The sequence below is a fragment of the Scatophagus argus genome, chromosome 22, assembly GCF_020382885.2.
Source record: "Scatophagus argus isolate fScaArg1 chromosome 22, fScaArg1.pri, whole genome shotgun sequence".
Classification (NCBI taxonomy): domain Eukaryota; kingdom Metazoa; phylum Chordata; class Actinopteri; family Scatophagidae; genus Scatophagus; species Scatophagus argus.
This window is the reverse complement of record NC_058514.1, coordinates 12,946,126-12,973,911: the sequence shown is the minus strand read 5'-3', so window position 1 is coordinate 12,973,911 and position 27,786 is coordinate 12,946,126. Positions and strand designations below refer to the sequence as shown.

Sequence of the window (27,786 nt, the reverse complement as noted above, 5' to 3'; positions counted from 1 at the left end):
TCTAGCGGCGCTTATCAGATAACTGACAACGTTTTCGCGGTCTGCAAAGGGCTGATCAGAGCACGCAGAAATACTACAGCAGCCTGGCGGGGCGGAGGGAGAAGAAGCTGTGGATGTAAGGACTGCTGAATGGCTCAGTCAATCCCCTGCAGTCGAAAATAGAAACGGAGGCAGGCAGCGCCGCCCTCTGCAGCCCGCGGCGGCTCCACGTCACGCAGCGGCTCACACTCAGGAAATTTAAACACAGAGCCCCAACACACACACATACACATACATACACACGCATCTTTCTTCTCCAAGGTCACCGAGCCAGCAGCCTACAGAGGACACGCACAGTGTCACTCTCCAAAGGTAAAACAACATTTAATACCTTTATTTTTTTTTTAAAAAAAATCACTAACCGCGCTGAAAGACGCGCCGCCGATCAGGAGGATTAAGCGAGCTTTCTGTGTTTTCGGGACGCCGCGATACGCAGAGATGAGTATGTGCTGCGATGAATGAGAAGTATGACAAGATAAAGGCTTAGAGTGCATGAGCGTCCCTGTTGGATGTTTGAATATATTTTATGATGCGTTCAGGAGCCTTTGGAGAGAGGTGGAAATCCCCGTGGTCGCTGCCATGCTGGTAATGCCTGAGGGGGAAATGATTTGGATAGAATTTTAATTGTTATATTTTTGAGCTACTTTGACTCTGAGCGCCCGGTTTAGTCCATACAGGCCCTGGGCATTTAGACTGGCTTCATCCGGTCTGTCCTTACATCAGCAGCATCATATGATTAGGCTGCAGTGCTGAAGAATGGCTCTGCTGATGATCACTTTGCGAGATCAGGATGTCCTGATGGAGGTCCAACTTTTCGAGGTTTTCTCAGAATGACAGATCACAGCGAGTCTATTATTACCCCAGGATGAGATGATGAAGAGTTTTTCCTTCAGTAGATTTGGCAGACGAGGAGGACGATTCACTCCTAGTCAGCTGATGAGCTGTAAAAATAACTTGTCATGTCACATTGTGACGCTCCATTAGGGCTCTTTTTGACTACATCAAACACCAGGAAGGCTTGTAATCAGAATGTGAGTCAGATATTGAAATTGAAAGTATAATAAACTGGTTTTTATTTGATTCTCTGGAACTAGTTTGACGTGGAGGAGCATCACACTTTAAATCCAGTTTATAGCGTGGGCCTGCTGAACAGCAGGCACTGTGGCAAAAACACCAAAGTGTTCTAGTGTAAAGAAGAGCCATAAAACAGATAATTCACTCAGTTAAACTTATCTGCCTAAAGTTTTGCTAATATTAGTTAACATCAGGCACATACCAGACCAACTAAAACAAACAAACAAAAAACACCAACTAATTTCATTTAGTTTGGAGGCCAATTGGTTTTGGTGGAGAAAAGTTTTTTTATATTCCACCGTTACATTAATTGCTTTATCACATTAATTAGCCTCTAAATGGAAAATTAAGGGGATAAAGTAAAGGGATACAATTTGACATTTTGGGAACTACTCTTATTGGTATTCTTGCGAAGACATGGATGAGAAGGTGGAAACCACTGTCATTTCTGTATGCTTAATATGAATCTACAGCCAGCGGCCAGTTAGCTTAGCATAGCACAAAGACTGGAAACAGCATGAAACAGCTAGCTTGGCTCTGTCAGTAGGTAACAAAATCCACCTCCCAACACCTCAACATAATTAACACACTGGGTTTCTCTTGTTTATTCTGTACACAAGCCAAGCTGCATAGGTGATCCTTTGTGGTTTTACTAGGGGGACTCTTTTGCCCTGGTGCTGCCACTTCCTGAAGCCAGTGGTTTTCAAAGATGGATGAATTATTTTCTCCTGGATAAGATAGCTCTGCTCAGCCTTGCTTCCAGTTTTCCCCGGTGGCCACTGCACCGAAAAATGCTCCTGAGTCCCAATAAGCATTGTCCCCATAGACCATCATGTCTCTAAAACTACTGACAGGACAACTTGTGACTTTTTCTATTATGAATTTTGATCTAAATCCAAGGTTTTAGATTTGTAAAACTTTGCTAGACCTGAGAAAAGTCACTTCCAGGGACAAACACTGCTGTATATATGCTGGTGACTGCCTAACAAGGAAGTAAACCATTTTTTGGCCTTCAGAAGCCGAAAAGGTTCATGCCCCATGACTTTTATCAGTCATTAATAATGAAAAAAGTGTTAAAAGTAAAAATGACAGGTTCCTGTTCTATAAACGGGTCTAAAAGAACAATATTTACCTCATGATCTGACTTACTTCAGTGACATTGATCTAGTGGGAGTCTGTTTGTTATCTCAGGTTCATAGAGGGAGTATTAGTATTGGAGGAGCTACAGGAAGAACAGTATTTGGTGACTATTTAAGCATTTTCATGGACGCAGGTATTACGGATTCTTTTGTTGTGCTGATTCCTTTGGATTTCTTTTGGATTTTTCTGGAAACTTCAGGTAGATTTTCTAGTTCCTGCTCCTTGGCCCAAAGCTGAGATACTTTGCCTTTTCTCCTGTCTTGATTTGGTATTATTTTTAATGTTGTTACGCATGTAGTGTCAGTCTGTAGGTAATCTAAACATTCACTAGTTGTCTTTATCCACACTGTTTGTTTCCCTCAAAAGCGGTGGCCTCCCAGGTCATGTGGGCTGAGACACATGACCTGAGTCTTTACTTTTTTTTTTGACTGTGATACCATCAGTTGTTGTGGACACAAACTTGCTGTGTGCTTTGTTTTGCCCCATGCAGAAATGTCCAAATTAGTTGTTCAAGATCTTAGAAGGGATTGGGAAAACTTAACTGTACCCACAAAAGTTTTTGCGACAAACGGCATCACGGTGTCCTGTTTTATAAAGACGTGGTCAACAGATTTCCCTCCAAATCGGACCCCATGTCTAAGCAGGATAAAATAAATCAATAAAAACAGAGGCTGATAGAAGCTGATAGACTTTTACTTCCATTTTTAAAATATTGTTTCTATAATAATTGTCTCAAAGTGGGAAAAATTAAATAATGTGATTCTTTATTATTACAAAGGTGCTACACATCAGAGCATTTGCAAATCTGTCAATATATCAAGGATTTTCACTGAGAAAATGAGTGACAGTGAAGAAGAAGACAGGAAATAAGAAGTTCAGATTTATGCATGGTCCTCCACAAATCATTATTTTTGTGACAGCCATATTTAAAGTAGCAGATCAGCCAGGCAGATGTTTATCGGTGGCAATGTATCAGTTGACCACTAAGTAACAAGAAATTGCAGTACAGAAATTCCAAACTAGGCATGAGATTCTTTAGAAGAGCTCTTTAGAGAAGGGATAAGTAGATTTTTCATCTCAGTATTTTTTTTTTATTTTTCACAAAAAAGTAAGTTGAAAATGACATAAGGTATAATTTGAAGTCTAGGTTTTTATGGGAAAACTGCAAGTCAGATCCCACTTTAAAAGCAGTGAGAAGTTGGTAATTGGTTGACAGGGTTTTAATTAAACGCTTTCCCACCCAGAGATAACCTGTCAGTCAAAGTGTGTGGGTAAATTAAATCTTTCTTCCTCGGTTTCACTTTTATGATGTTCGACTCAATTCGTTAATTTTGCAAATCAAAGCCCGTCAGTGTCACTCGTGCTGTAGTGAATATACTGACTTCAGAACCTGGCTGCAGCTGGATGTGTGTGTAACTTTTTGGTTTGGGCTGTACTGAATGTTGGTCTTCATATTTTACGATGTCATTGTGGGAAAAAAAAGTAAATAAAAAATAAAGCAAAAACAAAAAAAGAAAAATCTTCAAACGAAAATCTAAAAATTGATCATCAGATTTAGTGGAGCCCCAAATGAATACACAATATGATTTTTTTGTTGTTGTTATTGATATTTGGAAACAATAAACTTTTGTGGTAAAAATGAAAATTTAGAGGCAACAGTAGTGGAATGGAAATAAGGATTGTAAAAGCAAGCTGCTAGATGTTTGAACATGAAGTGTTGTGGCATTCAGCACTTCAGCTGAATCTCCACAGACTGAAGATGACATGCTATGGTGACAACTACCATGACAACTGAAGGCTCAAAACGTTGAAACAAAGATGTTACACAGATCGGTGCCTCTGACCTTCTCGGTGTTCGGAGGAGTGGTGTGGAGCGGGAGCTTTGGATTGGATGTCGAATGTGGGTGTTGACAGCCCACATGGTAGGCTGTGTAAGTTGTGTGCAGGTGACGGCTGACTGACTGCTCCTTTCATGCAGCAACTTTTTCCACAAATGGCATGTCTTGATGTTCAACTGCCAAGGAGCATAAATATGGTATCTGTCAGTAAATCAAATCCCAAAAATTAAGCCGTAAACACACAAAGTCTGCAGCTTTGCAGGTTGGGAGAATTCCATCCTTTCTGAAGTGGACAGAGTTGTGTTGGAGAGAAATTTATTGGACCACCTGAAAGTTTTTTTTTTTCCTCTTCCGGAATTAGCTCAAGGTTTTCAAATTGCAGAGGTTGACAGTTAAATAGAGAGAATATTCTAGTCAGAGCATATTTTATGGGAAGACTTGATTCTCTGGCACAAAACCAAGGGCAAGTGTGTTTGCTGGATCATGTGGTGAGATTAGATTCCATGTTGGTGGAATAATGAAATGTGTGCTTCAGTCAACATTTAGTTGCTGATTGGGTTAATGATGAACCGTTTCTAAAACAAAGTGAGTAGTGTTGCTCGAAGGTTACCTTAGAGCTAATCTTGCGTTGCCATAACTGTAAGTCGCATGACATCTTGGTCAGGTGGGGGCAGGTGTGCTGAGGGTCATGCAGCTTCTGACTGTAGAGGTCATGTGTCTTTGGGACAGGGTTTACAGAACATGTTTAGATGGCAAGCAAATACTTACAAATAGAGCAGATCCTGTATTTTCAAAGGTATGTGTAAGACTGCCATCTTGCCCCTTAACTTTGATTTATTCTTGTCAGTCAGTCAACTAACCTTCTGTTGTCCTTCATTGCAGGTCATTACTACGCTTCATAAAAGCCCACATTAAGAAACAATTATTAAGTGATCACTGCTTGACCTTTGACTATAAGTGAAAGTACAATCAAGTCATTCTTCTTCCTCTGAATGGTACATATGCAGTTCTTTTCTTCCCGCTTTAATGGCCATTAAGTTCCCATTTCTCTCAAAAGACAAAGTTAGTTATCTCACCACCTCAGGAATTTCTAATTAACCATTATATAAAAGTAAGCATTCATTTTACAAGTTTCAGAGATGTTTTTGTGTCCTTCAACATATTGATTTCATTTTGTGGCCCACATTACTGTTTTGTTTCCGTCCATTGACGTATAAAGATGGACTATGTGTCTTCACTTCCTCACATTGAGAAAAATGTGTTTGTTGTGTTTCAAAGGTGAAAATAGAGAAATTCATTGGCTGTTTCAAATCTGGCTATAATCTACAGGGCACTTCAAAATTGAGAATAAAGGCAGCAGTTTAGATTGTGGATTGTGGTTAAATAGACTGTGATATTATTTGTTGGCCTTATTAATCAATATTATAAGATGATTATCAGTGTCATACCTCCAGCATGTTGCTCAGCCCCAAAAGCCACAAAAGCCACAAAAAGGAAATGATGCAAGTTTAAAGATGTCAGATTTGGGGCGTGGTTTTTTTCATACACGTGCACGGCTTTAAGTGCAACATACCAGTCATGTTGCGTTCCATCGTGCCACTTGGCTTGTAACACACATAGAAAGCGTTGCACAGGAGGAAGAAGAGCTGGGATGTGACAAAGCAGGTAGCATAGGTTTGGTACTGTAGTACAAAAGCTGTTATCTCTTGATTTCTGTTGTACATGTACTTGTACAAGTGTTTTATATTATATTACTATTCTCTACTTATACTATATCTATATTGCTAGCTCGTCTTTTTTTCCTACACTTACGTAAATTGATTATTATCGATGCCTAATTCTGTTTTTCACTATCCATTTTGCTGCTGTAACAATGTGAATTTCCTCATTGTGGGACAATAAAGGAAATCTTAACTTATCTTATCTTATCTTATTGCAGTTAAAGAAATCTATTGGTAGCAACCTAACTGCTTGGATGAGTTGTTGTTGTCTCTAGACTATCACCTTGATAGTCACACCCATCTCCTTTACTCCTTTACTAAAACTCACCTGGAATACAACACTGGGGTTTCAGCTTTGCCCTTGTTCTGAATTTAACCTGAGATCTTGTATCCGTCCATTCAACAAAGACGGCAGTCTTTTAGGCTTTCTGCCAAGGCACTAAGTAAATTCCTTGGAGGACGCGTAGATGCACGCACATACACACACACACACACACACACACACTCTTTTGTTGTCCAGTACTACGTAACCGAGTCTGATGAGCTTTTGCCAGTTGGATGATTTGATTATACAAGCACTATTTTGGTTCCTGGATGGCCATCATCTTCATGCTGCTCACTTACTCAGTCCTGTTGTTTGAACAGGCCTGCCGAGGTGAGAACAACTGGTCATCTCAAATACATGCAGAGGACTCTGGACCAAAACAAGCCGTGTTAGGGCAAGTGTTGATCTGTGCGTGTGTCCATGTGTTTTTAACTATGGCTATTTGTAGCTGATGATCCTTCCGCTTTGGTACCTTGGTTTATACCCAAATACTTGGCAAACACCTTTTTTCTCCATTGACCTCAGGTGTACTGAGTATCTGTTTATTGCAAATTTGTAAATGTTAGCATGCTGACATGATAAAATAAGATACTGAACATGTTAAACATTATACCTCTTAAACCAGCCTATAAGTGCTGTCATTGTGAGCTCTAGTTGCTGCCAACAGTCATCACTGTTCCTGAACGCATCCTGAATAGACATAGAACAGAACACTGAAGCTGCTGCTCTGCTAATGCAATACAGACGCTGTGTAAGATGGAAAAATACAGTTTAGGCCCAATATCTTTAATTAGGTTTTATGATGAAAACTGTATTAATTATGGTAGGAAGTCACACCCACCAGGGCGGCTGGTGGGTGAAGGGTGGTATAGAGGAGTGCTGGCATGTAGCTGCTGACCTTTAACCTTTATGTGGTGAAAAAAGACAGAATTTCTTCAGAGGGATCAATACAAGTTTATTATGGCAAATAAACTGCTTGGAATTCACAAGTCTAGCATCAGTTTCTTTTGTCAAATACTGATCAGAGGCAAGACAACAGCTGAACTTGCAAATTTGGACACCTGTCATTTGACTTGGTCCTCAATTATGTTTTAGTAAACTGTTCAGAACACAATGGCTGTGAACGCAACCTGTGAGTCTTTCTGCTGCTCTTTTAGTCAGCAGTGTCAGGTGAAGGACGCAGAGGAGAGGACACATGATGAGGATCTGAACTTCTAAAGTAAAGAGGGAGTGTTGACATTGTGGTGACTCAGCAGTGACTTTGCTTTCTTTAAGGCCTTATGTACTTATACAGTTGATCATAAACCGTACTTGTCAAGCTTGTCTGAAAGTTTGCCTTTTTTTGCTTTGTCCTTAGCTGCTCCTTTATGGTCAGTCAGTTCTGAGCTTCATATACGAACCCATCAATTTAAGCTGCTTATGAGTTTTGAGGCTGTGCATCGTCGTCACGTTCAATCAATCAAAACCAGTATCTACACCGAGTGCTACTGCGGACGGTCTATAATCTGATTAGTGTGGATTAGACCCACTATATGAAACTGTGGAAAAAAAGGTATAATCTCTAACTTTGATTAAAGGGGAAATACAAGGGATATACACAGAGGATTATATTTCCATTCACCAGGCCAGTTTCAGCAGTTCAGTTAGAGATGTCTTGTTAGTATTCAAATGAAATCACAAATGAATACATGTTCCACTTGTTGTTGGTTAAACCTCGCATTGGTTTGAAGGATTTTATTCCAAGAAATTCATAACCTCAGTTTTATCCATTATTTTGTTCCTTTTTTTTAAATGATTTCCTCCTGTTGGAACACCTTTTGTCCCATTTCACTTCCTTGTGCATTCACACATAGATGTGTGAGTGACTCATTTTTAATCAGTTTTATGCAAATAAACAGGCTCTTCAATATGGTGATTTAATTAAAGATTTCAGTTGTAGCACAAAGTTTAAAAGATTAGCAGAATATTTTAAGCTTAAATAACTGTGTGACATGAAAGGGGCCACTTGGACCGATTATCACCCAAATGTGCATCACTTATAGCATCTTTCAGCTTCTTGTGTTGATTTTCAGCCAGCAACGTTGATGTTTTTGACCATTTTTGCTGCTCAAATTGCAACAGGCAGGTTATTTCAGCAACAAGAATTTAACAAAACCACTTCAACCTCCCGACCCAGAAGACACACTCACAGCGTTAGTGACTAACTGGTGAACATAGTGGAACATTTAGCAACTTACAGTGAATTTCTGATTCAAACTGGTTCATAGTGAACACTCACTTAAATGTTTTTAATGGCACAGCAATGAGTCATCTCTCTAATAGCTTTCTGTTGACACTTCCTGTTGAACTCAGAATGTGTTAGTCTTTATATCGTAACCTGATCGGGAGAGAGTGGCAACAGCAAAAGAGAGAGACATTACTTATTGATGTCGTTAGTTGATGTTCACGTGTCATTTACAGACACTCAGTTAAAGATACTGAAGACTGAAATGCCCATTTCCCTTGTAAGGTTTTGATGTTCTTAAATGAAGCTTACTATAAAATGTAGACCTCCACCCACATTACCCAGTGGTCCTGTTTGACAGCAACTGAAACACCAAAGCTTCAGATCTTTACAATCGTAGTTTTCCCCACACACAGATACACCACACAGTGCAAAACTTCAGCAAGGTTGTTGGCATGGGAGAATTTACTTTTCAATTAAGTTTCTTTGAGAGGTTAAATTTGGAGGGGTACGTTTTATTGGCAGGACAATGCTGTAGATAAACCTGTAAGAACTTCCCAGAGAATAGTTAGAATATGAAGTATGAGGTATGTATGTCCACAGGTGAACTGAAGCCAGTTTGGCTTGACCAAGCTGCCAGCAGTGGGAGGGTCACCCTAACAGGAAGGCCAAACAAAGAATGTTGTAACTTCATTCTGTTAAGTTTCTGATTAAAAAATGACTGTTAACAACAGAGAGCTGTTGTGACATTTTATAGATAAAGCAAATAATTTTTAAAAACAACCATTAATTACAGCCCCTCTAAAAAGCAATTTTTATTTTTCTTTTCTTTTTTTTTTTTTTTTGTTAAAACTGGGTTAGTTGAGCCCAAATGAGAAGAAAATATGTATTTTAAAAATATATTTTTTAAATAAGTTAGCTGAATTAATAGCTGCATTTTAACATGAATGCATACTGTTGCAGAATGGAGAGTGAACTACTTTAAAGGGTGCTCTAGTGATTGCAGGGAGTGGTTTTAACAATGTACTAGTCAAAATCAAAGCAGCAGAGGCAGAAAGACCCTGACTTTTGGACCCTAGTATGGGTCAGGATCCAAAGAAGGAGATCCTCACTTCTATAATGCAACCGTAATGACAACAAGCTCCCCCTAGAGCCACAGAACTTATTAATACTTTACTGTATGCATTATACTGTTACAGACTTCATATGAAGTGAACTGAGTTGTGTGTGTGTAAAATTGGTGGAGTATCCCTTTAACTTGTTCTGCTAGCTGTTGCAGTTATTGGTGGCAGTTATTTCACAGTCATATGCGATGAACCACGTCTATCCGTGTTAGTCTGAAATAATTGTTGAGGAAACACGAGGAAACATGTTGATTTTTCCACGGGTTGTTCATGTGTGTGAAAACAAACTGTCTGCCATCATTGCAGTACCCTTATCACACCCTAAACTTATTATGCGGCTGTAAATTATTCCTGGCAGATTACAAAGGTGAAGTTAATGAGGCTAGACAGAGTCAGAACCTACAGCAGCCTATGAGTATGTGTGTGTTTCCTTCCAGTTAGCTTGTAATAAAGATAGCAGTGAAGTCAAATGCCGCTCTTTTTTTTTTTTCTGATTAGGGCATATTTGCTTTGTTCACCAGCGGCACCTGGTTTTACTACTATGCTTCTTTAAGGCTTTATCCTGTTACTACTATGGCGTGAGGGCTGGGGGGGTGAGCACATGGTGTCTCCTGAGGCGGGGCGAGACTGATATCTCAGGTAGAGTGAGTCCATGCCCTTTGGAAAGGATATATTTGCATGTCTTCTCCAGGATACGGACCTCTGGTATGTCCTTCTCCCTCTCGTGTCACATTACTGCTAGTAAAGTAAATGACAGAGGGGACATAGCTTTTGACTTCCTTTGTACTCCCACAGCAGTCTGTATACTGTCAATATGAGGTGCAGCTGGTGATTTGATTATCTGTAAACTGTCAGTAATGAGCCGTGTTATTTTCCTACAAACACCAAGTTCAAGTTAATTTATTTCTAACCTAAAAGCCCTGAAGAACCTCAGAGAAAAGAGGAAAGAGCCTGTCTTTTTATGACTATTCAATAATCAGTCACACGACAAAATGGAGTGAAAACTGAGGAAAAAAGCTCCAGACCCTGAATGCTGGCGGTATTTTTTCTTTGCTAAGTTGTAATATCCTCTCTCCCTTCTTGTCTGTCGTTGCAGTGAATCGTCAGCATTAAGGTGGGCCAGTGATGTCGCCCCCAGCCACAAGTCCCACCGTTGTGCCCCCACCAGATGGCGGTTGGGGATGGGCTGTAGTCTTTGCATCTTTTATCTCCATAGGCTTCTCCTATGCTTTCCCCAAGGCCATCACAGTTTTCTTCAAAGAAATCCAGATCATCTTCGATGCCTCGTACAGTCAGATAGCATGGATCTCGTCCATCATGCTTGCGGTCATGTATGCTGCAGGTGAGTCATTGGTTTAAATCAAAACTATAATCATATTGTAGCTCTTTGTAGGTTGTCCTATCATTTGTTCAGTGAAATCTGGGAGCAGGTGATGCTGACCTGAGAACATCATACTGTATGGAACCAGTCACAGTTCCTTGTGTCACATAGCTTTAATTTGTGTCTTGATGTTATTTCAAAATGTTAACATCCCATTCACCTTAAATGCATGATGAGACTTTCATATAAGAAAATCCTATAAGAAAATCACAGCTTGAGTTTACCCAAAACTAGCAGTAGTAGTTAGCCTGACTGGTGGTGAGATGGCACACATAATAATACACACAAGTCGGAACCGACACAAAGATATATGTATATATACCAATTTCTTATAAAAAAATAACTTCTTTTTCTGTTGTACTTAAATCTGCTCTGCAAACAAGAAGTCACATGCTTCAGAAGAGTTAAATTGGCATATGCAGCTTAAATTATTACAATAACAATTATGATGGTGTTCACCCTAGTAGGGCAGAGGAGCCTGAATCAAGTTCCTCTGATTTAACCATGATCCTTTATATCACAATGTCAACCTCCTTTTAGGGGAAACTTTTGAGGATTTCATTTTGTTCCACATGTTGTCACTGTTAAGGATTATCTTTGTTGTGAGGAGATGGTGTGTTGTTTCCTGAGCAGATGCTCCATTCAGAAGACTGATAGAAAACATAGAAGGACATGGGATTCATCTTGTTGTGATTTTAGTGCAGTGCCTGGCCCTGTGTTGTGGCTTAGGTTTTCTTTTAAGCCTGCACTAGGAAATAATAGAATAGAGTTTGAAGTGGGTTTGTCATCGGATCATGACCTGAATTTTGAGAGCGCAGCATCACACGATGCAGTCACAGTGTCACATGCTGAGCCTCCAGACAACCAGAAAACCACCGTGTTCTGCCAAGCCAAACAAATGAGAATTCATATGAGTATCAATACAGATTTTTAATCTACATGCTGAATTTGGGAGATAAGTAAATGGCAGCCTGTGGAACCAGGGTACGAGACAGCTGTAGGTAAAATATAAAAAGGGCATTAATTTTAAAAGCACGCAGCAGAGAAATGTATAAATTCTAATGCAATGCAATTATTGCTGCAAGGAGCTCAAAGACTAATCAAATTCAAGGTAGAAAAGCAAATATTTTATCACTGGAAATACTGACACAGTGCTACAGCTGGTCTTGCATTGTCTCTTGAAAGAGGAACCTTTTGAAGGGTCAGGATGTGTTTCCAGCAGGTCATTTTCTCCACCATATTGTTCTGATCACCTGCTGTATTTCCCACTTCGGCTTCAGCCCGGCAGCCTTCTGCTTGGCAGTGCCACGGCTGCCATCTGTCCACGCTGTAATCCTCCTGTCACTCCATCTACTGCTGTTGTCACCATCTGCACTGGTCAACAGCAGACCTGGAAAGCTCATTTCCTGTTTCTGTAGTGCTGCTTCCACAGTAAAATTCATTCATTCAGACTATCTTCTCATAACTGCACATAGTAAAGATTTTGTAAGAAAGATGTTGCACAAGGTTAAGTAAAATATTGTGGCTCATGAAGACTCATGAGGTTTTGTATCGTAGCCACAATACCACTCAAAAATAATTAATTGCAGCAGCAAATGTCGGTAATTAAATTCACTGGTTAGTGAAAAAGTTTTTATATCCACACTTTCTGAAAAGGAGCTCTTTAAATCAAACACATAAATCTGCCTGGTCAATATTAGCTCATTGAAGATATATTGGTATCAGCATATGCATCGACTGATAAGTAGGGAGAAATGTCAGCAAATAAATGTCAGAGCTAAAGTATGTGCAAGGTCATTAACTGACATTGGGCCTCATGCAACAACCACCTGTGATTTAAGAAAATGCGTCAGTTTGGCTGAATAAGCAGGTTGCTCTCCAGGTGAACATCATCTTCTGTTGCTGTAACGTCACCTGTACTGGAATCTCATCATCTCTGTGACTGCATCCCATTTTAGTTCACTCTGCCTCAGCGAGACGTTTTCAAATCAGCCTTTATTTCCGACACAGTACACCTCTACTATGATACAGTCTTGACATTTATCGTTTCCTTTTTTTTTTTTATCCCCTTAAGCCACTCTTTGCACTGCTGTGTGTGCTCTGTTTTTAAGTTTAAATTTTGCAATGCAAAGTTTTGGATTTTTTTACTCTTTATTTGAATAAAACTTGCCTATAAATGAAACATACCAACCTACAAGCAAATTTTAGTCATTGTGATCCAGAGATGGAAGAAGTACTCAGATCTTGTACTCTACTCAAATAAAAGTTGCAATACCACAGTATAAATACTCTGTTACAAGTAAACACCATGCTTATGAATTCCTACTTAGATAAAAGTACAAAAGTATTAGCATCAAAACATAAATACCAAAAGTAGAAGCTTGTTAATATTTTTATTCTTGTTATACCAAGATGCTTTCTTGTCATAATGAGACACAGCGTTTATGTTGCAATATTGTAGTGTTTTTATGTTGTAATATTGTAGCATTTAATTTGCTTTGTGTTATGTGTTTATTTTACTGTGCATGCTGTTCATAAACCCTGAAAATGAGAATGAGAACATCATTTTGAATTTCCTTTTATTTGGAACAAGATATTCTCTTTTTGGAGACAGAGAAAGTATTTTTGTTGGCCGTCACAGTTTTTACCAGTCGAACTGCTGCTTTAGCTTTACAATGAGTGCATGTCATTATCCTGTGGGGATGTCGTCAATATGTGCAGTTACCAAGCGATTGGCTCTTGTTATTCATTCATTCATATTGACTGCACTCATCAGCTATTCATTAAACATCTGCTCTCTTGTTCTGCCTGTTACACTGAAGAAGCAATCACTGTTTGAATGTTTAACACCTTTCTAATTTCCCACCGCCGTGTTTTAAGTGTGTGTGTGTGTTGGTGTTTACACAGCTCGGTCATTACTGTGAAACTGCCTGGTAATGAGCAACAGCCGCACACACACCCAGAGATATCAATCCAATCACTTCAAATTGCAGAAATGACCCTTCAGTTTTAAAAATGATATGAAAACAATCCAAGAGAGAGACATGCAGTTTGACACAATATAAATACAAAAGTTTAGACATTTCGTAGAAGACACAGTGTTTTTCCAGGCAACAGTAAGTTGATTGACTGCTTTCTTTAGTGCTTCATCAAGAACTAAAAGTATCGCACCTGAGCTTGTTGGAGCCTAAAAAGTGGATCGACATGTTAAGATAAGATGAGCTTTATTGATCCCACAGTGGGGAAATTCACTTGTTGTGTCGCAGCTTGCAAGAACAGAAAAGAGTGCAAAAAGTAATATGTATGCAAAAACAGTTACAAAAATTAGTACAGTACAGTTTTCAAGTAAACACTGTACAATGTACAGCTATGTACAAGTCCACATAAGGGAGGAAAAGAGGACTAGACTGTTGAGTTGTACAGTCTAACAGCAGTGGGAACGAAGGACCTGCAGTAGTGCTCCTTCCTACACTGAGGGTGTAGCAGAGCCTCCACTGTCTGATGCAGAGGTCAGAGGTGTTGTCCACGATGGATGTCAGCTTGGCTCACATCCTCCTGTCACCCACCTCCTCCACAGAGTCCAGTGGGCAGCCCAGGACAGAGCTGGCCCTCCTGACCAGCTTGGTCAGCAGCCTGTTACTGCAGCTCGTTCTCGTTTCTGTGTGTTTGTTGTTTTTTGTGTTCTTATCTTATTAGCATAGTTTGACTACCTTTATCATATCGAGAATAGAGTTTTCATATTTTATAGAATGATTTATCAGTTATTGATAAAAATATTCATATACTGATTGCAGCCCTTTGAGCAGCAGAAGCCTAAAGAAAGTCATTAGTTCAATTCCATGGACCAACAAGATAAACTGATCACATAACCTGATGTCAGTGAAGCGTCGTCCTTGACTTCCTTGTGGATGTTACCTGTAAACCTGAGTATGTTCACACCAATGAGAATTGCTGGCAGGATAACAACCTTATCCTTGCTAATTTGCATAGTCAGTTGTCTGACCGACCATGTAAATCAGCTGACAACAAAATGATTTACAACATTTCTTTTTTTAGGGATAAAGAGAAGCAGAATGTTTTAAATCCATAAAAAATGTAACTTTATTAAATACTGTAATGTATGAAGTTAATGTAATGTAAAGTTAGAAGTTAAGTGGAAGTCATTGTGGTTCAAAGCTGTAAAATCTTCATGGGAGAAAATGACACCACTAATTTAGTTTTACAAGCTGTCTTATGTAAAAAACCAAAAAAACCAAAACAGGCTTGGGCATGTTTCCGCTCTACAGTGCAATCCTTCATGGCATTACATCAGATAGCTGTGAAGTAACACGTCTCACACCCTCAACGCAGCGAGTGTCGCTGTGTGATGGCGTGCTTAAGCTGCAGACTGTGTGTCTGTGCTGGATCAGTGTCGTTAATCCAGACACACACACACACACAGAACTGACCTTGGGCGAGGCAGTGTGGAAGCAGCGCATACCTGTGTTACATTCACTGTCAGTCAAGACAGGTAGATTGTAGGATTCCCAATAAATAGTAGAGCAAATGTGTTCACCTGTTTGTCATGAGGCAAAACAACTGCAACCTTTGTTGCAGGGAAGCTTTGAGGGAATTTCTTGGCACGATCATACAAGAAAACAATCAGTATTTTCCCTTTGTTTTTATAGAACCCCAGTTGTTAGTTTTAATTTCTATCCTGATTAAACACCGTTCCGTGCTTTAAGCCGTGATGCTTGATTAAATAAAGGCTTTTAACAGAATTTTTCTCTTTCCTCTGCCTAAAATTCCCGGAACATTTTTTTAAACATTAAGTTGTTTCCACTTCAAGAGCACCTTGAGGTTCCCTGGATTTACTGCATGTGAAAGTGATTGAGCACTCAGCCCCTGCAGTCTTTGTTACAGTAGATTGGATAATCCATATAGCATGCTGTGACAAGTTTGCACAGGGACTATTTCTTAAGTAGAAAGTCATTCAAATGAAAACTGTGAGACTTTGTGCCTGGAAAAACATTTGAAGCAGCAGTTTCCCTCATTTATATGAGCGCCTTTAGTGCAGTCAAAGCTGTCATGTGCTGATTCACTCTCACTGCTCTCATTAGTGTTGTTTTTGGCTGCAGCAGGCGGCGATTTTCAGTGAAAAATATCAAAAAATCTCAAAAGTACACAGCTTGGCCACCACCATCTATGGAATAGGTGGTGAACAAAAGGCGGCATGTAGCAGATAAACAGAGAGATATTTCCCTAAGGAGTTGGTAGAGCAAATTGAGCTAAAAGGAGAGTGAATATTGGACTCTCATTCCAACATGACTGCAAATGAATGCTAATGTCATTCCGTGTCAGGCTTGTTTATAGCTTGTTTTCAGTGCCCCCAAGTGGATAGAAAGTCTGTTAACGAAAGTTTAAATGTAATTTTTTCACTCACCTAGGAGAAAAATATCTCAAAACCAGTGCAAGATATGATATGAGAAATTGTTCTTTTTTTCTTTCTTGGGGCCACACTGAAGTACACCTCTGATGTGCAAATGTGCAATTTCCTCTTATTAGTAACGGAAAATTGACATCACATGTTATCTGATGATGTCAATGCACACAACAAGTCTTTTGATGCAACACTGGAACACGGAGATGGTTTACTCTGGGATGTTTTGCAGTTGTGCAGATTCACACTTTGAAACTACCGAGTACGCCAACAGTCTCATCTACTGACCACAGATCAGCTCTGCTGGAATAGGCCTTGCTCAAGCAGTGCCCAGCTCTATTAACATTGAACCCAGATTCTGCTCACCAGTGTGGGATACCAAACTGGCAACCTTCCTGACACTAGTCCATTCCTCTAACCTTAAGCCCGTGTTAACATCATCCAGTTTGATGCTTCTTACGGCTCTAAACTAAGCCTCATGTCACCTGAAAATAAGTATAAAGTTTGATCACATAAATAAACAGTGTTTAGGCTGGTTTACCCTCAGTTATGTCCCTGTAAATATCTGTGTAATGGACACACTGTCACTTCAAAAAAAAAAAAAACATGTCTGTGTCCTCTTGCAGCAGAACAGCTTTAAAAAGTTGTTTGCTTCCATTTCTGCCAACTGTATCCTATTTGAAGTGTGATGAATAGCCAGCATCCTCACATCATGAGCTGCACCAGCCTCTTTGCTGCAGCTCACATTAAAGGGTTGCGGAAAAAACTGTTAGACACATTTCTATATGTGTCATTCCCTTTTGGGATCTAGGTGGTTATATTTAGTTTGGGGTTTTGTCCACTGTGTAATGAAGTCCACGCTGCGTCTGGCCAGGAGATGATAAGCCTTTTTCAAGGGAGGTAATGTGCAGGCTCAGGGGCTTCCTCATCTCGGCCGATTCGGGTCCCGCCGAGCCCCCGAGAATACTGATCACTGCTGTGGATGCAAATGAGAGGAACTTTCCTCAAGGTCGAAAAAAGATTCATGCAGAGCAAATTAAGTCAGATGACTCCTCGCCCGTTGTGGCTTTTTAAATTGCACTGGGCCTGGCAGAAATATGATACATCTTCTGGCTGGTAATGAGAGCATTATTTCAAAAAAAATACATCGTTCATTACTTTTCTCTCTCCCTATTCGATTCACACCTCCTGTACTTAAAATTCAGCGAAGGGATAGGGGAGGGTGTCAATTATAAGATGCACAGACTCCTAAAAAGTGCTTTGAGCAGCCACATTATTCATAGGACTTTATGTCCCAAGATCAAATGCTCTCCTGTAGCTGAAGTGGAACAAATATAAACAATAGAACATAAAGCAACACAGCGGCAGTATAATATAAAACTGTTTTGTGAAAAATTCAGTGAACCAAGTCATAATTTTAAAAAATCTAAATATGTTGAGCGTCCCAGGTATAATGGGACAATGGAACACTGAACCACATAACTGTGAAACTTTCCTCATCACGTCATTTGAATGGAAATGCTCTTTCTGTCAACTGAACTGAGTTTTAATCATAGCAAATGCCTGTTGTTACCATCCCTACCAGTCATTCTAACATTTTAAAAGCTGCGCTAATAATTTTGTATTAACAGTGGATTAAATGACTGTGATGTGGCTCGCATTTAGCTGTTAAAGAGCCTGATATTACCCTTGGGAGTTTGTGGAGACTGACCTGGAGTTAAAAGCAGAGGCATCATAGGACTTGGACTCCAAATTAGCTGCTGTATTTGTTGAATGTGTATATGAGATTGAGAAATTTGATGATCAGATAAGTAGTAAACAAGTCACAAGTCAGATTATCAAAACCAAATTTTCTATGAAAAAGAGTGAATACACACCAAAATGTCTATTGGGATTTTATAGCATACAGTTCAACAATTACATTTCACAGACTGTATGTTAAACTGTATGCGCACACTACTACAGCACTGTAGATACAGTCTGTCATTGTTGAACTGGGAAGTTGTCTAATGGACAATTGGAGTAATAATATTAACTGACCTTTGTTTTCACATCCAATGAAGTCATTTAGATAACATGGTTAAACTGGGGATTTGGTTTCAACCTCATTAACCTCATTTAAGACTTTCTTGCCATCTCTCAGTGACAAAGAGATTAGCAGAAACATCTCTGGCACAGCTTTGCTGATACCTAAATATAAACACTTGGAAATATGTGACAAAAATAAGGAAGTACTTTGTCATTTGTTTTTGGCTTGGAAATAAAATGTATGTGATTCTCGTTTGGATAGTGTGCAGCTTCCCCCAGAAAATGCAGGCTGGGGAATAAAATTACTTGATGAACCTGAACTTATGACTCTCTTAATGTAAGTCTTTTCTCATTCTAACCACTGTCAGTTACTTCTCTTCAACAGATTTGACAAGTGGCAATGAGCGTCCTGTGTTTAAAAATTGAAAAAGTGCAGGTGTATCTAATAATAAAAGTTGGGCTGCCGCTCGTGTGCAGCACTAACCAGATTAAGATACTAATTACTGTAAACGTCTGACGTGTGTGTGTTGATTTCATGTTTTCCCTCTGTCCCCATCAGGTCCTATCAGCAGTATACTTGTCAACACATATGGCTGCAGGCCTATTGTCATGATGGGGGGCTGCCTCTGTGCCACTGGCATGGTCATAGCTTCTTTCTGCACTAGCGTGCTGCAGCTTTACATGTGCATAGGAGTTATTGGCGGTAAGTCCATCTTAATCTGCTCAAGTCCATTCTGAGTTAATTTGATTAGCCTCTGCTTGTAAGTAGCAGGTTAAATATAAAACTGTAGTTGTAGGAAGAACGTGCTGTTTGTTCAATCTGTTTTTGGTTTTTGCTTTGATTTTACCATGTTGTGCTTAAATGTAGTTTTATATGTTTTATATGCAGTTTACTCATAGTAATGACTGACTAATGGCATGATGCCTTCACTAAAATATGTTTGTTCACTCATGAAAGCTGACAGTTTTCTTTATTGCACATCATCAAATATTTATATCTCTGTCATCTTTCCTTGTAGGACTTGGATTAGCCTTCAACCTGCAGCCAGCACTGACTATGATAGGCAAATACTTCTATAAAAAACGTCCCATTGCTAATGGGCTGGCAATGGCGGGCAGTCCAGTGTTCCTCAGCACCCTGGCTCCTCTCAACCAGTACCTATTTAATCAGTTCGGCTGGAGAGGCAGCTTCCTCATCCTGGGCGGCCTGCTGCTGAACTGCTGTGTGGCTGGTTCTCTCATGAGGCCTCTGGGACCACTACCCAGCAAGATCAAGAAAGATGAAGAGTTAGCTGCCGTTGCCACCTCAACAAAAGAGAAGCGCACTGCCTGGCAACTAGTCAATAAATACCTGGACCTGACACTCTTCAAGCATCGTGGATTCCTTATTTACCTGTCAGGGAATGTCATCATGTTCCTGGGCTTCTTTGCACCTATTGTCTTCCTTTCAGCCTACGCTAAGGACATGGGTGTGGATGAGTACTCGGCTGCCTTCCTTCTGTCAATTTTGGCTTTTGTTGACATGTTTGCCAGGCCCTCCATGGGTCTACTGGCCAATTCACGCTGGATCCGACCCAGGATCCAGTACTTCTTCAGCTTCGCTGTGCTCTACAATGGGGTGTGCCACATCCTCTGCCCACTGGCAGAAAACTACACCGGTCTGGTGGTCTATGCGATGTTCTTTGGGTTTGCCTTTGGCATGGTCAGCTCGGTTCTGTTTGAAACACTGATGGACCTGGTTGGGCCTCAGAGGTTCTCCAGTGCTGTGGGACTCACCACCATTGTGGAGTGCTGCCCGGTCCTCTTGGGTCCACCTCTAGCAGGTATGATTTCCCTGAGAGTATATTCATTTAGTTTCATGTATAGTTTTACTGCCTGCACTTTCATGTGTTCTTAGCACTTATGGCAACGAGAACCAGTCAGTTAATTCACAACATGACCAAGTCCCAGTCACACCAGAAAGGTAACAGAAGTGGTTTGTCAAGTTTGGTGGTGACTATGCGTAGTAGGGTGTTGGTAAACTACTATAACTGATTTACTTCACTTCAATTCTACTCTGGAAATTTAAAACAGTGCAGATACTTTAACATTTAAAAATCTTCTGCTGTTTTGCAGGGAAACTGGTTGACGTCACAAAAAACTACAAGTACATGTATTTTTGCTGTGGAGCTGTTGTGATTTTTGCAAGTATTTGGCTCTTCATTGGAAACTTCATTAACTACAGACTCTTGGAGCGTGAGCGCAAGCGTGCAGAGATGTACAAACGGACTGAGACGGAAGATCCAGATCCAGTTCAGGAACAGAAGGAGGCTGATGGCGAAGCCCAGGCATCGGAGGAGCTGGTTGACAAATGTCAAAAAGCTCAGGAAACTATGCAGCGAGAAACCAACATTTAGATCCTTCTGCCCTGTTACCAGCAACAGCTTATCCTTACCTCCGCAGAAGTCTTGCAACACCCTCCACTACGTTCTAACTGAGCTCCAGGTCAATAGGTGCCTCTTGGTCTTCCACCAGGCTCTATTTGGGGTACTCTGTATTTTTCTAAAACTAACTGCCAAAGCAACAACTGTGAGAGGGGAAACCAGAGTAACCTAGAGAAAAGTGTAAGATTCTACAGGCGTGTGAAGAGGCTAAAAGTCTGGAAATGAAAAACAGTGTACAACTAGCTGTATTTTCTTTTTTGCCAGATTCACCTTATGTCAGATTCAGATTTACTGTAAATACAAGAGGGCAACTTGGCAAAAATACATTCGCGGTACAGAGTTGCAGTTACAATCAGGATTTGGGATTATAGTAGGATGTATGTAGTATGTATCCACAATTGTGTCAACAGAGAGCTGACAGTGAATCCACAGATGTCAGATAATTAGAAAATTTCTTAAATTCAGTCTGACAATCAGCTCTGGATATGAAAAGTATTATCAGCTGCATCTTGTTGATACATGGTTGATGGTTGGTTATCTTTGTTAAATTTCTCAAGTTAAAATATTCCAAGCTGTAGCAACACGCATCATTCTGTTTCTTCCTGTGTCTTCCATTATGACGTGAATACAGTGTCAGCATGTTGGCACAGTTTCAATAGCACTAGCAAAATGAATTCACGTTCACAACAGTATGAAGTTTTGGTAAATGAGGAAAGGTTAAATTGAAAAGAGGAAGCAGTGGATATTTTAGTGGTTAGAAGGACCTGTCTATGAGTGAAGGATTGCAGTTTTGACACTAGCAACAGTGAGTGGCCAGTTTTGTGTAGTACTGATCCCTAACTGTGCATTCACACCATGAGTAACTTTGCATATGAGTTAGATTTTTGACACATTGCGGAGAGTTAGAGGCTCCGAGTGTACCAGTTGTACTGTGCTACAATCAGAGGCGCAAATTTGTTAGCAAAGATAACTTTGTAAATTATCAACGAGTGTAATGACGAATGCGCCCATTCTCCAGGCATCCACCTTATAAGATGTCTCCTTTATTAGTCTTTCCAATCAAAGTTGTGGAGAATTGGGCAGATTTGAAAATGTGGAATCAAATGTTCCTATTTCATGCTGATGTTCATGAAATCAAATCAAAAGTGAACAAGAAAGGAGCTGAGATGTGGCAGCTGTTAAACCTAAAAAGTTGGCCTGATTTTCCTGGATGGCCAGCTCTGTGTAACATGAAAAGTCCTAATGACTAGTTGATTGTGTTGCTCGCAGTGTGAATGCAGCATAAGCAACCCCAGTGCACTGGAACTGGTTGATCCGTCTGGTGATACGTGTCAAGCAAGAATACAAAATCCTAATTGCACTGTTTAATATGGCAAGTGGGTGCCCTAAAATTCCCACTTCCATAAATAAAGAGCAGATGTGCTGACAGCTGGTGTTGCTGGTCTCCCTGTATTATGCTGCCCACTTGAGCACTGTAATGCTGTGTTGTAATTCCTACCCAAACGTTCCACTTTAATACTTCGATCAAGTCATAAAATGCTTCCTGTAAGTTGTCTATTGTTCCATATTTCAGTCATATACAGTATGCTGCACTAAAACAAAAATGGCCATACTTCACTTCAAACATCTTTATAAAACTGCTGCAATTCAATTAATTTAAAAATAGTTGAATGTAATTTCCTCTGTGGGCCTTAATAAGGTATTAATGACCAAAACCCGTTTGCATAGGAGTGGTTTTTCTACAACTAGAGCCCATGAGCAATATAACCACTTATATTTTAATGCAGGACAGTGAAATGTCTTTTCCATTCTGTGTTACATTGCCTTAAATGTAATGTAATGAATACAAGGAGAGTTGTACAGTGAATACTTGATAGTATTATACCAAGCTGATAAACCTTGTGTTAAATGTGACCTGCATTTTTGCTGTGATTTACTTTAAAACTTGCAAGAAGTCAGTTTAATCTGCTCCAGTTGTCTCCTAACATGTCCGTATTGAAATGTTAAAGCTATGAAATGTTCTGTGTAATCTCTCCACAGACTAATTCACTAACAACATCCGCACCAGTATGTTATAACCTCTGAAGGAATATTACTGACACTACTAATTACTGAATGCTGATCACGTCTACTGTTCGGATTGTGTGCAAACAAATGTACTTGATGAACATATCATTTAATAATCTAAATGTTTCTGTAAATGTCAATATTGTTCAATATTCTATCCATTCCATTTGTTAGTTTTTTTTTTTTTGTAAATGTCATCCTGCTGTGCTGTTGATCAGTCCTCATCTCAAGTCTGGGTCTCAAATGCTGACCAAATGATGTCCTGTCTCAGATGTCCTCACAAAGCCAGACACATTTTAATAACAAATGCAATTTTTCAAAGCAATCATGTACAAAGAACAATGTTATTGTCCTTTTTTGTCGCTTTGAATAGTTGAATGTGTTTTCAGAGTCATGAAAATGGATGTGCAGCTGTGTAGCGGTGGCTTTCAAGCATCTTCACCTATAAGACTCATTACAACTAAACACTGCGTTAGTGTGAAAACACTGTGTGGTTTGAGGGGAAATTGGAGGAATCAGCCCTTGTTATGTTTGTCAGGATGAACTCTGAAGGTATCAGTGCAATGTTATTTAGAATATTATGTTATCTATTGTAAATAAGAAAACTTTGAAAGATTTTGCACACTTCTGTTGTTAGTTTGAGAAGTTCAGAGTGTAGGATACAGAGGCATCTGGCGGTGTGACTGACTACAGGTTGTAACCACCTGAACACCCCTTGCCTCACCGTGCCCTACAGTGGGGCTACCGTAGAAATCTAGCAGTGCAACATGGCGACCTTCATGAAAGAGGACCCATTCCCTTTGTGGATATTAAAGGCTCAAAGGCTTGTGGAAACACAACAATTCTTTTTTTTTAATTGTGCACTCATGAAAACATAATTATAAATATTATCTTCCATTTCTGCCCCTAAACCCTACACTCTGGACCTTTAACAAAGCATTTGGCTTCTTGGAGCTTGGCTTTGCACCATTTTGAGTTGAGTCTCAGTTTGTACCCCAGCAATATGTGGACAAACCCAGTTTGTTAATAACATACATCTCATTTGTTGAGATTAACTCTCCTAAGAGGGTTCTTGCTTTTGTGTGTTGGCTCACCAGCATTTCGTGCCAATATTAGACAGTATTTTTATATTGGCACGTTTTTACCTTCTTTCATTAATGAATAACATCAATACCTTATGAATGTTCACTTATTCTGCTTGTCTTTAATTAGTGGAAAGAGGGACTACTTTCTTTCGCTGCAATTGGCCATCACTATGCTCATTGTACATGATGACTCTTAATAGAAAGAGACTTCTGTACAATCACTTTCAACCAAATAACACTGCCCCCTGCTGGTTTCACCAAGACCAAAATGAATAACAAATCAAGCTTCCAACAGGACAATGCACTCATTTTCATAAGTTACTTTAACGACCAAGCAAGGTTTCAGTTTCATGGCTCATGGGTTTCTTGTGTTTTTTGGTTGAGGTTTCGCCAAAACTGATATACATTTTTTTGTGTTTATATGTTAAAGTTAAGGAATAAAACTTAACAACCATATTATGTTTGATGGACCAAAGGGAAATACCATTGAATTTCTTTTTTTTTTCTTTCAATTTTCTCATCTATACTGAGTTTATGAATGCTGCTCCATGTTCTTTATAATCAGTAGAAAGAGCAGGTTATTCATCTTTGAGATGGAGCAGAAATAACAGCAGAGGAGCAGGAAACATGCAGCAAAAACTGCAGCCTCTGTGGTGGTTCACAGCAGCAGTTCCCAACCAGGAGGGTAAGCAGCCGACCTTTTCTACATTCTTTGTATTCTGGATTTTTACTTGATAGTTGTATCCCTTGAGGCCTCTAAAAATATTCAAATTTGTTTCATACGATCACAACTCAGTATTGTTTCATTTGAAGGGAACTGCTGTTTTAGAGGTCAATATGGTTCTCTGCCTATAGGAAGGCTACTCATGACATATGGTAAAAAACATATGCTCAAAACGGTATTCTCATTACTGTACTGCTGTTTCAGGTTTAAACAATACTTTTCTGTATTTTCTAATGTTTATTCTAAGGAAATAAGTTACACTGATTAATCCAAATAGAGATAATTGATTGATTTTGACGTGCACCAATAGCCTTATCAATTATCTTGCTTAGCATAGTCTCTTTCTTTCTTTTCATGTGTACATTATACTTAGAAACACAGGTTTATTTTGACTTTTGCTTAAGACCAAATTTAGTAGAGAGGTTAAATTTAAATTAATATTCAATGCTTTCACTCCTCTTTAATTAATTCTGTAGGTTCCTGTCACTTTAGGAAAAGAGCTGGCTGATAATTGTTTTTAACTACTGTGTGGGTGTTTTTTTCCGTTTATGTGTGAACTCAATATTCAGAATGTAAAGGCTTTAAAGTTTATAAGAGACTAAAGAGATGTCACTTAGTTTTCTTTTGAATTGCAGTCAGCATGTAGCTTAGCAGCTGACACAGTGTCTAGCTGACAAAAATGACAGCAGATTGGAGTTTCAAACATTCATGCAGTTTGAGTCACAAAGCAGAAACTGGTTGAATTAATCATTGACGGACAAAGAGTCAAAAAGATGTGGCTTTTGTAGCCATGGAGTGAAATGCAGTGGAATAAGTGTGGTGTCTAGTTCACTTTAATTTATGTGTTCTGAATTTCAGTTTTGTTATGACTCTGAGACCTGAGTATACTTATATTTGAAATTAAATACTTTGAATACGTCATTTTCACAAGTTTATTTTGAACTTGAAATTTTTACATTCAGATCTTCTTTTAAATAGATCTCTGTCCCTCTGTAACAACTGGATAATTTTTGGCTCCACTAAGTTTTTTTTTTTTTTTTTTAAATAATGTAACAAAATTCCACTCTGCAGAGCCAAAAACTTCTTGAACACACTGCCATTTTTGTTTTTTCAGTCTAATGCGGTAAGAAGATCAGCATGTGTTGGTGTTGATTGTATACAAGGTGGTTTGCTACTGGGAGGCTGAAGGACTGTCTGTCTGTTAAGCTAACTGTGCCTTATTGTCCTGTCCCGATCATTATAAATGTCTTTTGTGAACACTGTAAAAATGACATCATGTTGTTCAAACCTTTAGGACATTTAGGTTCAGATTATCCATGCCCCTGCTGTATGTATGTTTATAAATCATTTGCAGTATTTCATTTTTTTTGTAAATAGTTAACTATATAGCTCTTCATTCAAAATTCACTCCTGTCTGCCACCATATTGACACATATGAACAAATGACACCAGATATAGTCTAAATATTTTAATTATTTTGTCTTTGCTATATTGTTTTTATAGGGCTTTGCACACAATGATGCAAATAGTTGTGTGTATGAACAGGAGAGTTGTGTTCACATGTTTGGATGTCAGTACTGTAGTTTGTTTCAGCAGTGAACTCAGTCCATAATGTCCTTCCAGTGGCAGACGTGCTGTATGCTCTCTCACCAGGGGAACTACACTGTATGGCATTAAACCATTTTTCAGATTTTGTCAGTCTTTTCACTACCTCTGCAGCCGTCACAAGGAAAAGTACCACACGGGTATAGAAAACTGATTTATGTTTTTGTAATTCTAATAGAATGTTATCACCTATCACAGTAGCAAAATAAAGTATAAATCCAAAATAAGCCACATGACTCTGTTTATAAGTTTATGGTGGGATTGTTGTTTTTCATCAAAGCTGTGGAGCCTAATTTTAAATGAGTACAATGCTTAAGGAGAAATATTGACCACATGTTTGATCAATAAATTATTTTTGATCTAATATAATATATGTTGGAACAGATATCCTTTGTATTCAGCTGCACTGTATATGCTCTTAACAAGTAAATATCAATCCTTTCTCAAAACAAAACTGAGCAGAGGATGACCGCACACTAAGCTGCAATGACTTTTTTCCAAATATATACACACACATATGTCATGATTTGAAATTTCTGTTTAGTTAGGTTCTGTTTTATTTGGTACTTTTCTTATTAGATTTCCTCTCTTTGTCTTTTTGCTGCCCTTTGTAGCACTCCGATTAGTTTCACCTGTGCCTCGTTGGTTTTCCCTCCCCAGTGTATTTATTTGTGCTCCCTCCTCCGTGTGTCTGTGCTTTCTGTGAATCCTGTGTCATTTTCCTCACTGTGTTTTTGTGTTTCTCCCTGTGCTGCTTGGAGAAGACCCAAAATGAAGACCTGAACACCAGGGGTAGAAATGAACAAGGGAAGCTTTAATAAACCTACATAAGGGAGCTGAAGCAGGCAGGGCAACACAAAGAACTAAAGAACTAAGGACAGGAAATCCAGGAATAAAAGGTCAAGTCCAAACAAAGAAAAATCACACTTCTTCTTCTTTTTGCCTTCATTGTTCACATTCAGTATGACTCGTATTTAAGTTGGGAACACATGAAAGTGGCCCAAATCAGAATTGATCAGATCCTATATGATTTGTGCCGTTCACACTGTCATGAAAAAACAAAAACCAAAACAAAAACAAAATGAAACAAATGAAAAAACAAAACAAATCTGATTTGGGCCAGTTTTGCCTGCAGTATGAATGTTGGTTTTAATTAAGATCAGGTTTAAAGTTCAGATTTTGAAATCCCAGAGATGGTCTTGATGGCCACACAGGAAAAAAAGGTCAGAGTTAGATCAACATATATACATGTCTGCTCAAGCAAAAAATGAGACAATACACTATGGACTAATGTCAGTACAATCAGTCCAGCTATCGTGTGTGACCAGATTAATTCCATCCTCCCAAAAACTGTAATTTTTTTTTTTCTCTAGTTTTAAGTCTTGCAGATTTTTCTGCAGGTATCCTGCTGATAGACAGACAAACGAGTAAACTACCTCGTGAAAACCAAACCATTAAGGTGGAGGTGATAATCCTTCAGCAAGTCAGCACAATGAATTATAATATGTGTGTATTTCCATTAACAATCAGCACACAAGATCACCTGGATGGGACCAGCAGCTCTCATTA

General features: G+C 39.2%; 1 protein-coding gene across 1 annotated transcript; it reads left to right on the top strand.

The window, feature by feature from the left end:
• Positions 1-26,444, top strand: LOC124053764 (monocarboxylate transporter 2-like). Its single transcript, XM_046379227.1, has 5 exons — positions 1-351; positions 10,582-10,827; positions 18,873-19,016; positions 19,333-20,136; positions 20,429-26,444. Exons 2-5 carry the CDS (start codon positions 10,611-10,613, stop codon positions 20,707-20,709), a joined length of 1,446 nt encoding a protein of 481 aa, XP_046235183.1. The 5' UTR covers positions 1-351; positions 10,582-10,610; the 3' UTR covers positions 20,710-26,444.
• Positions 26,445-27,786: the final 1,342 nt, after the last annotated feature.

Coding starts and splice junctions, on each gene's coding strand:
- LOC124053764 (XM_046379227.1), top strand. CDS start 10,611: ATGTCGCCCCCAGCCACAAGTCCCACCGTTGTGCCCCCACCAGATGGC. Junction 10,828..18,872: donor TGCGGTCATGTATGCTGCAG/GTGAGTCATTGG, acceptor TGTCCCCATCAG/GTCCTATCAGCAGTATACTT. Junction 19,017..19,332: donor GTGCATAGGAGTTATTGGCG/GTAAGTCCATCT, acceptor CTTTCCTTGTAG/GACTTGGATTAGCCTTCAAC.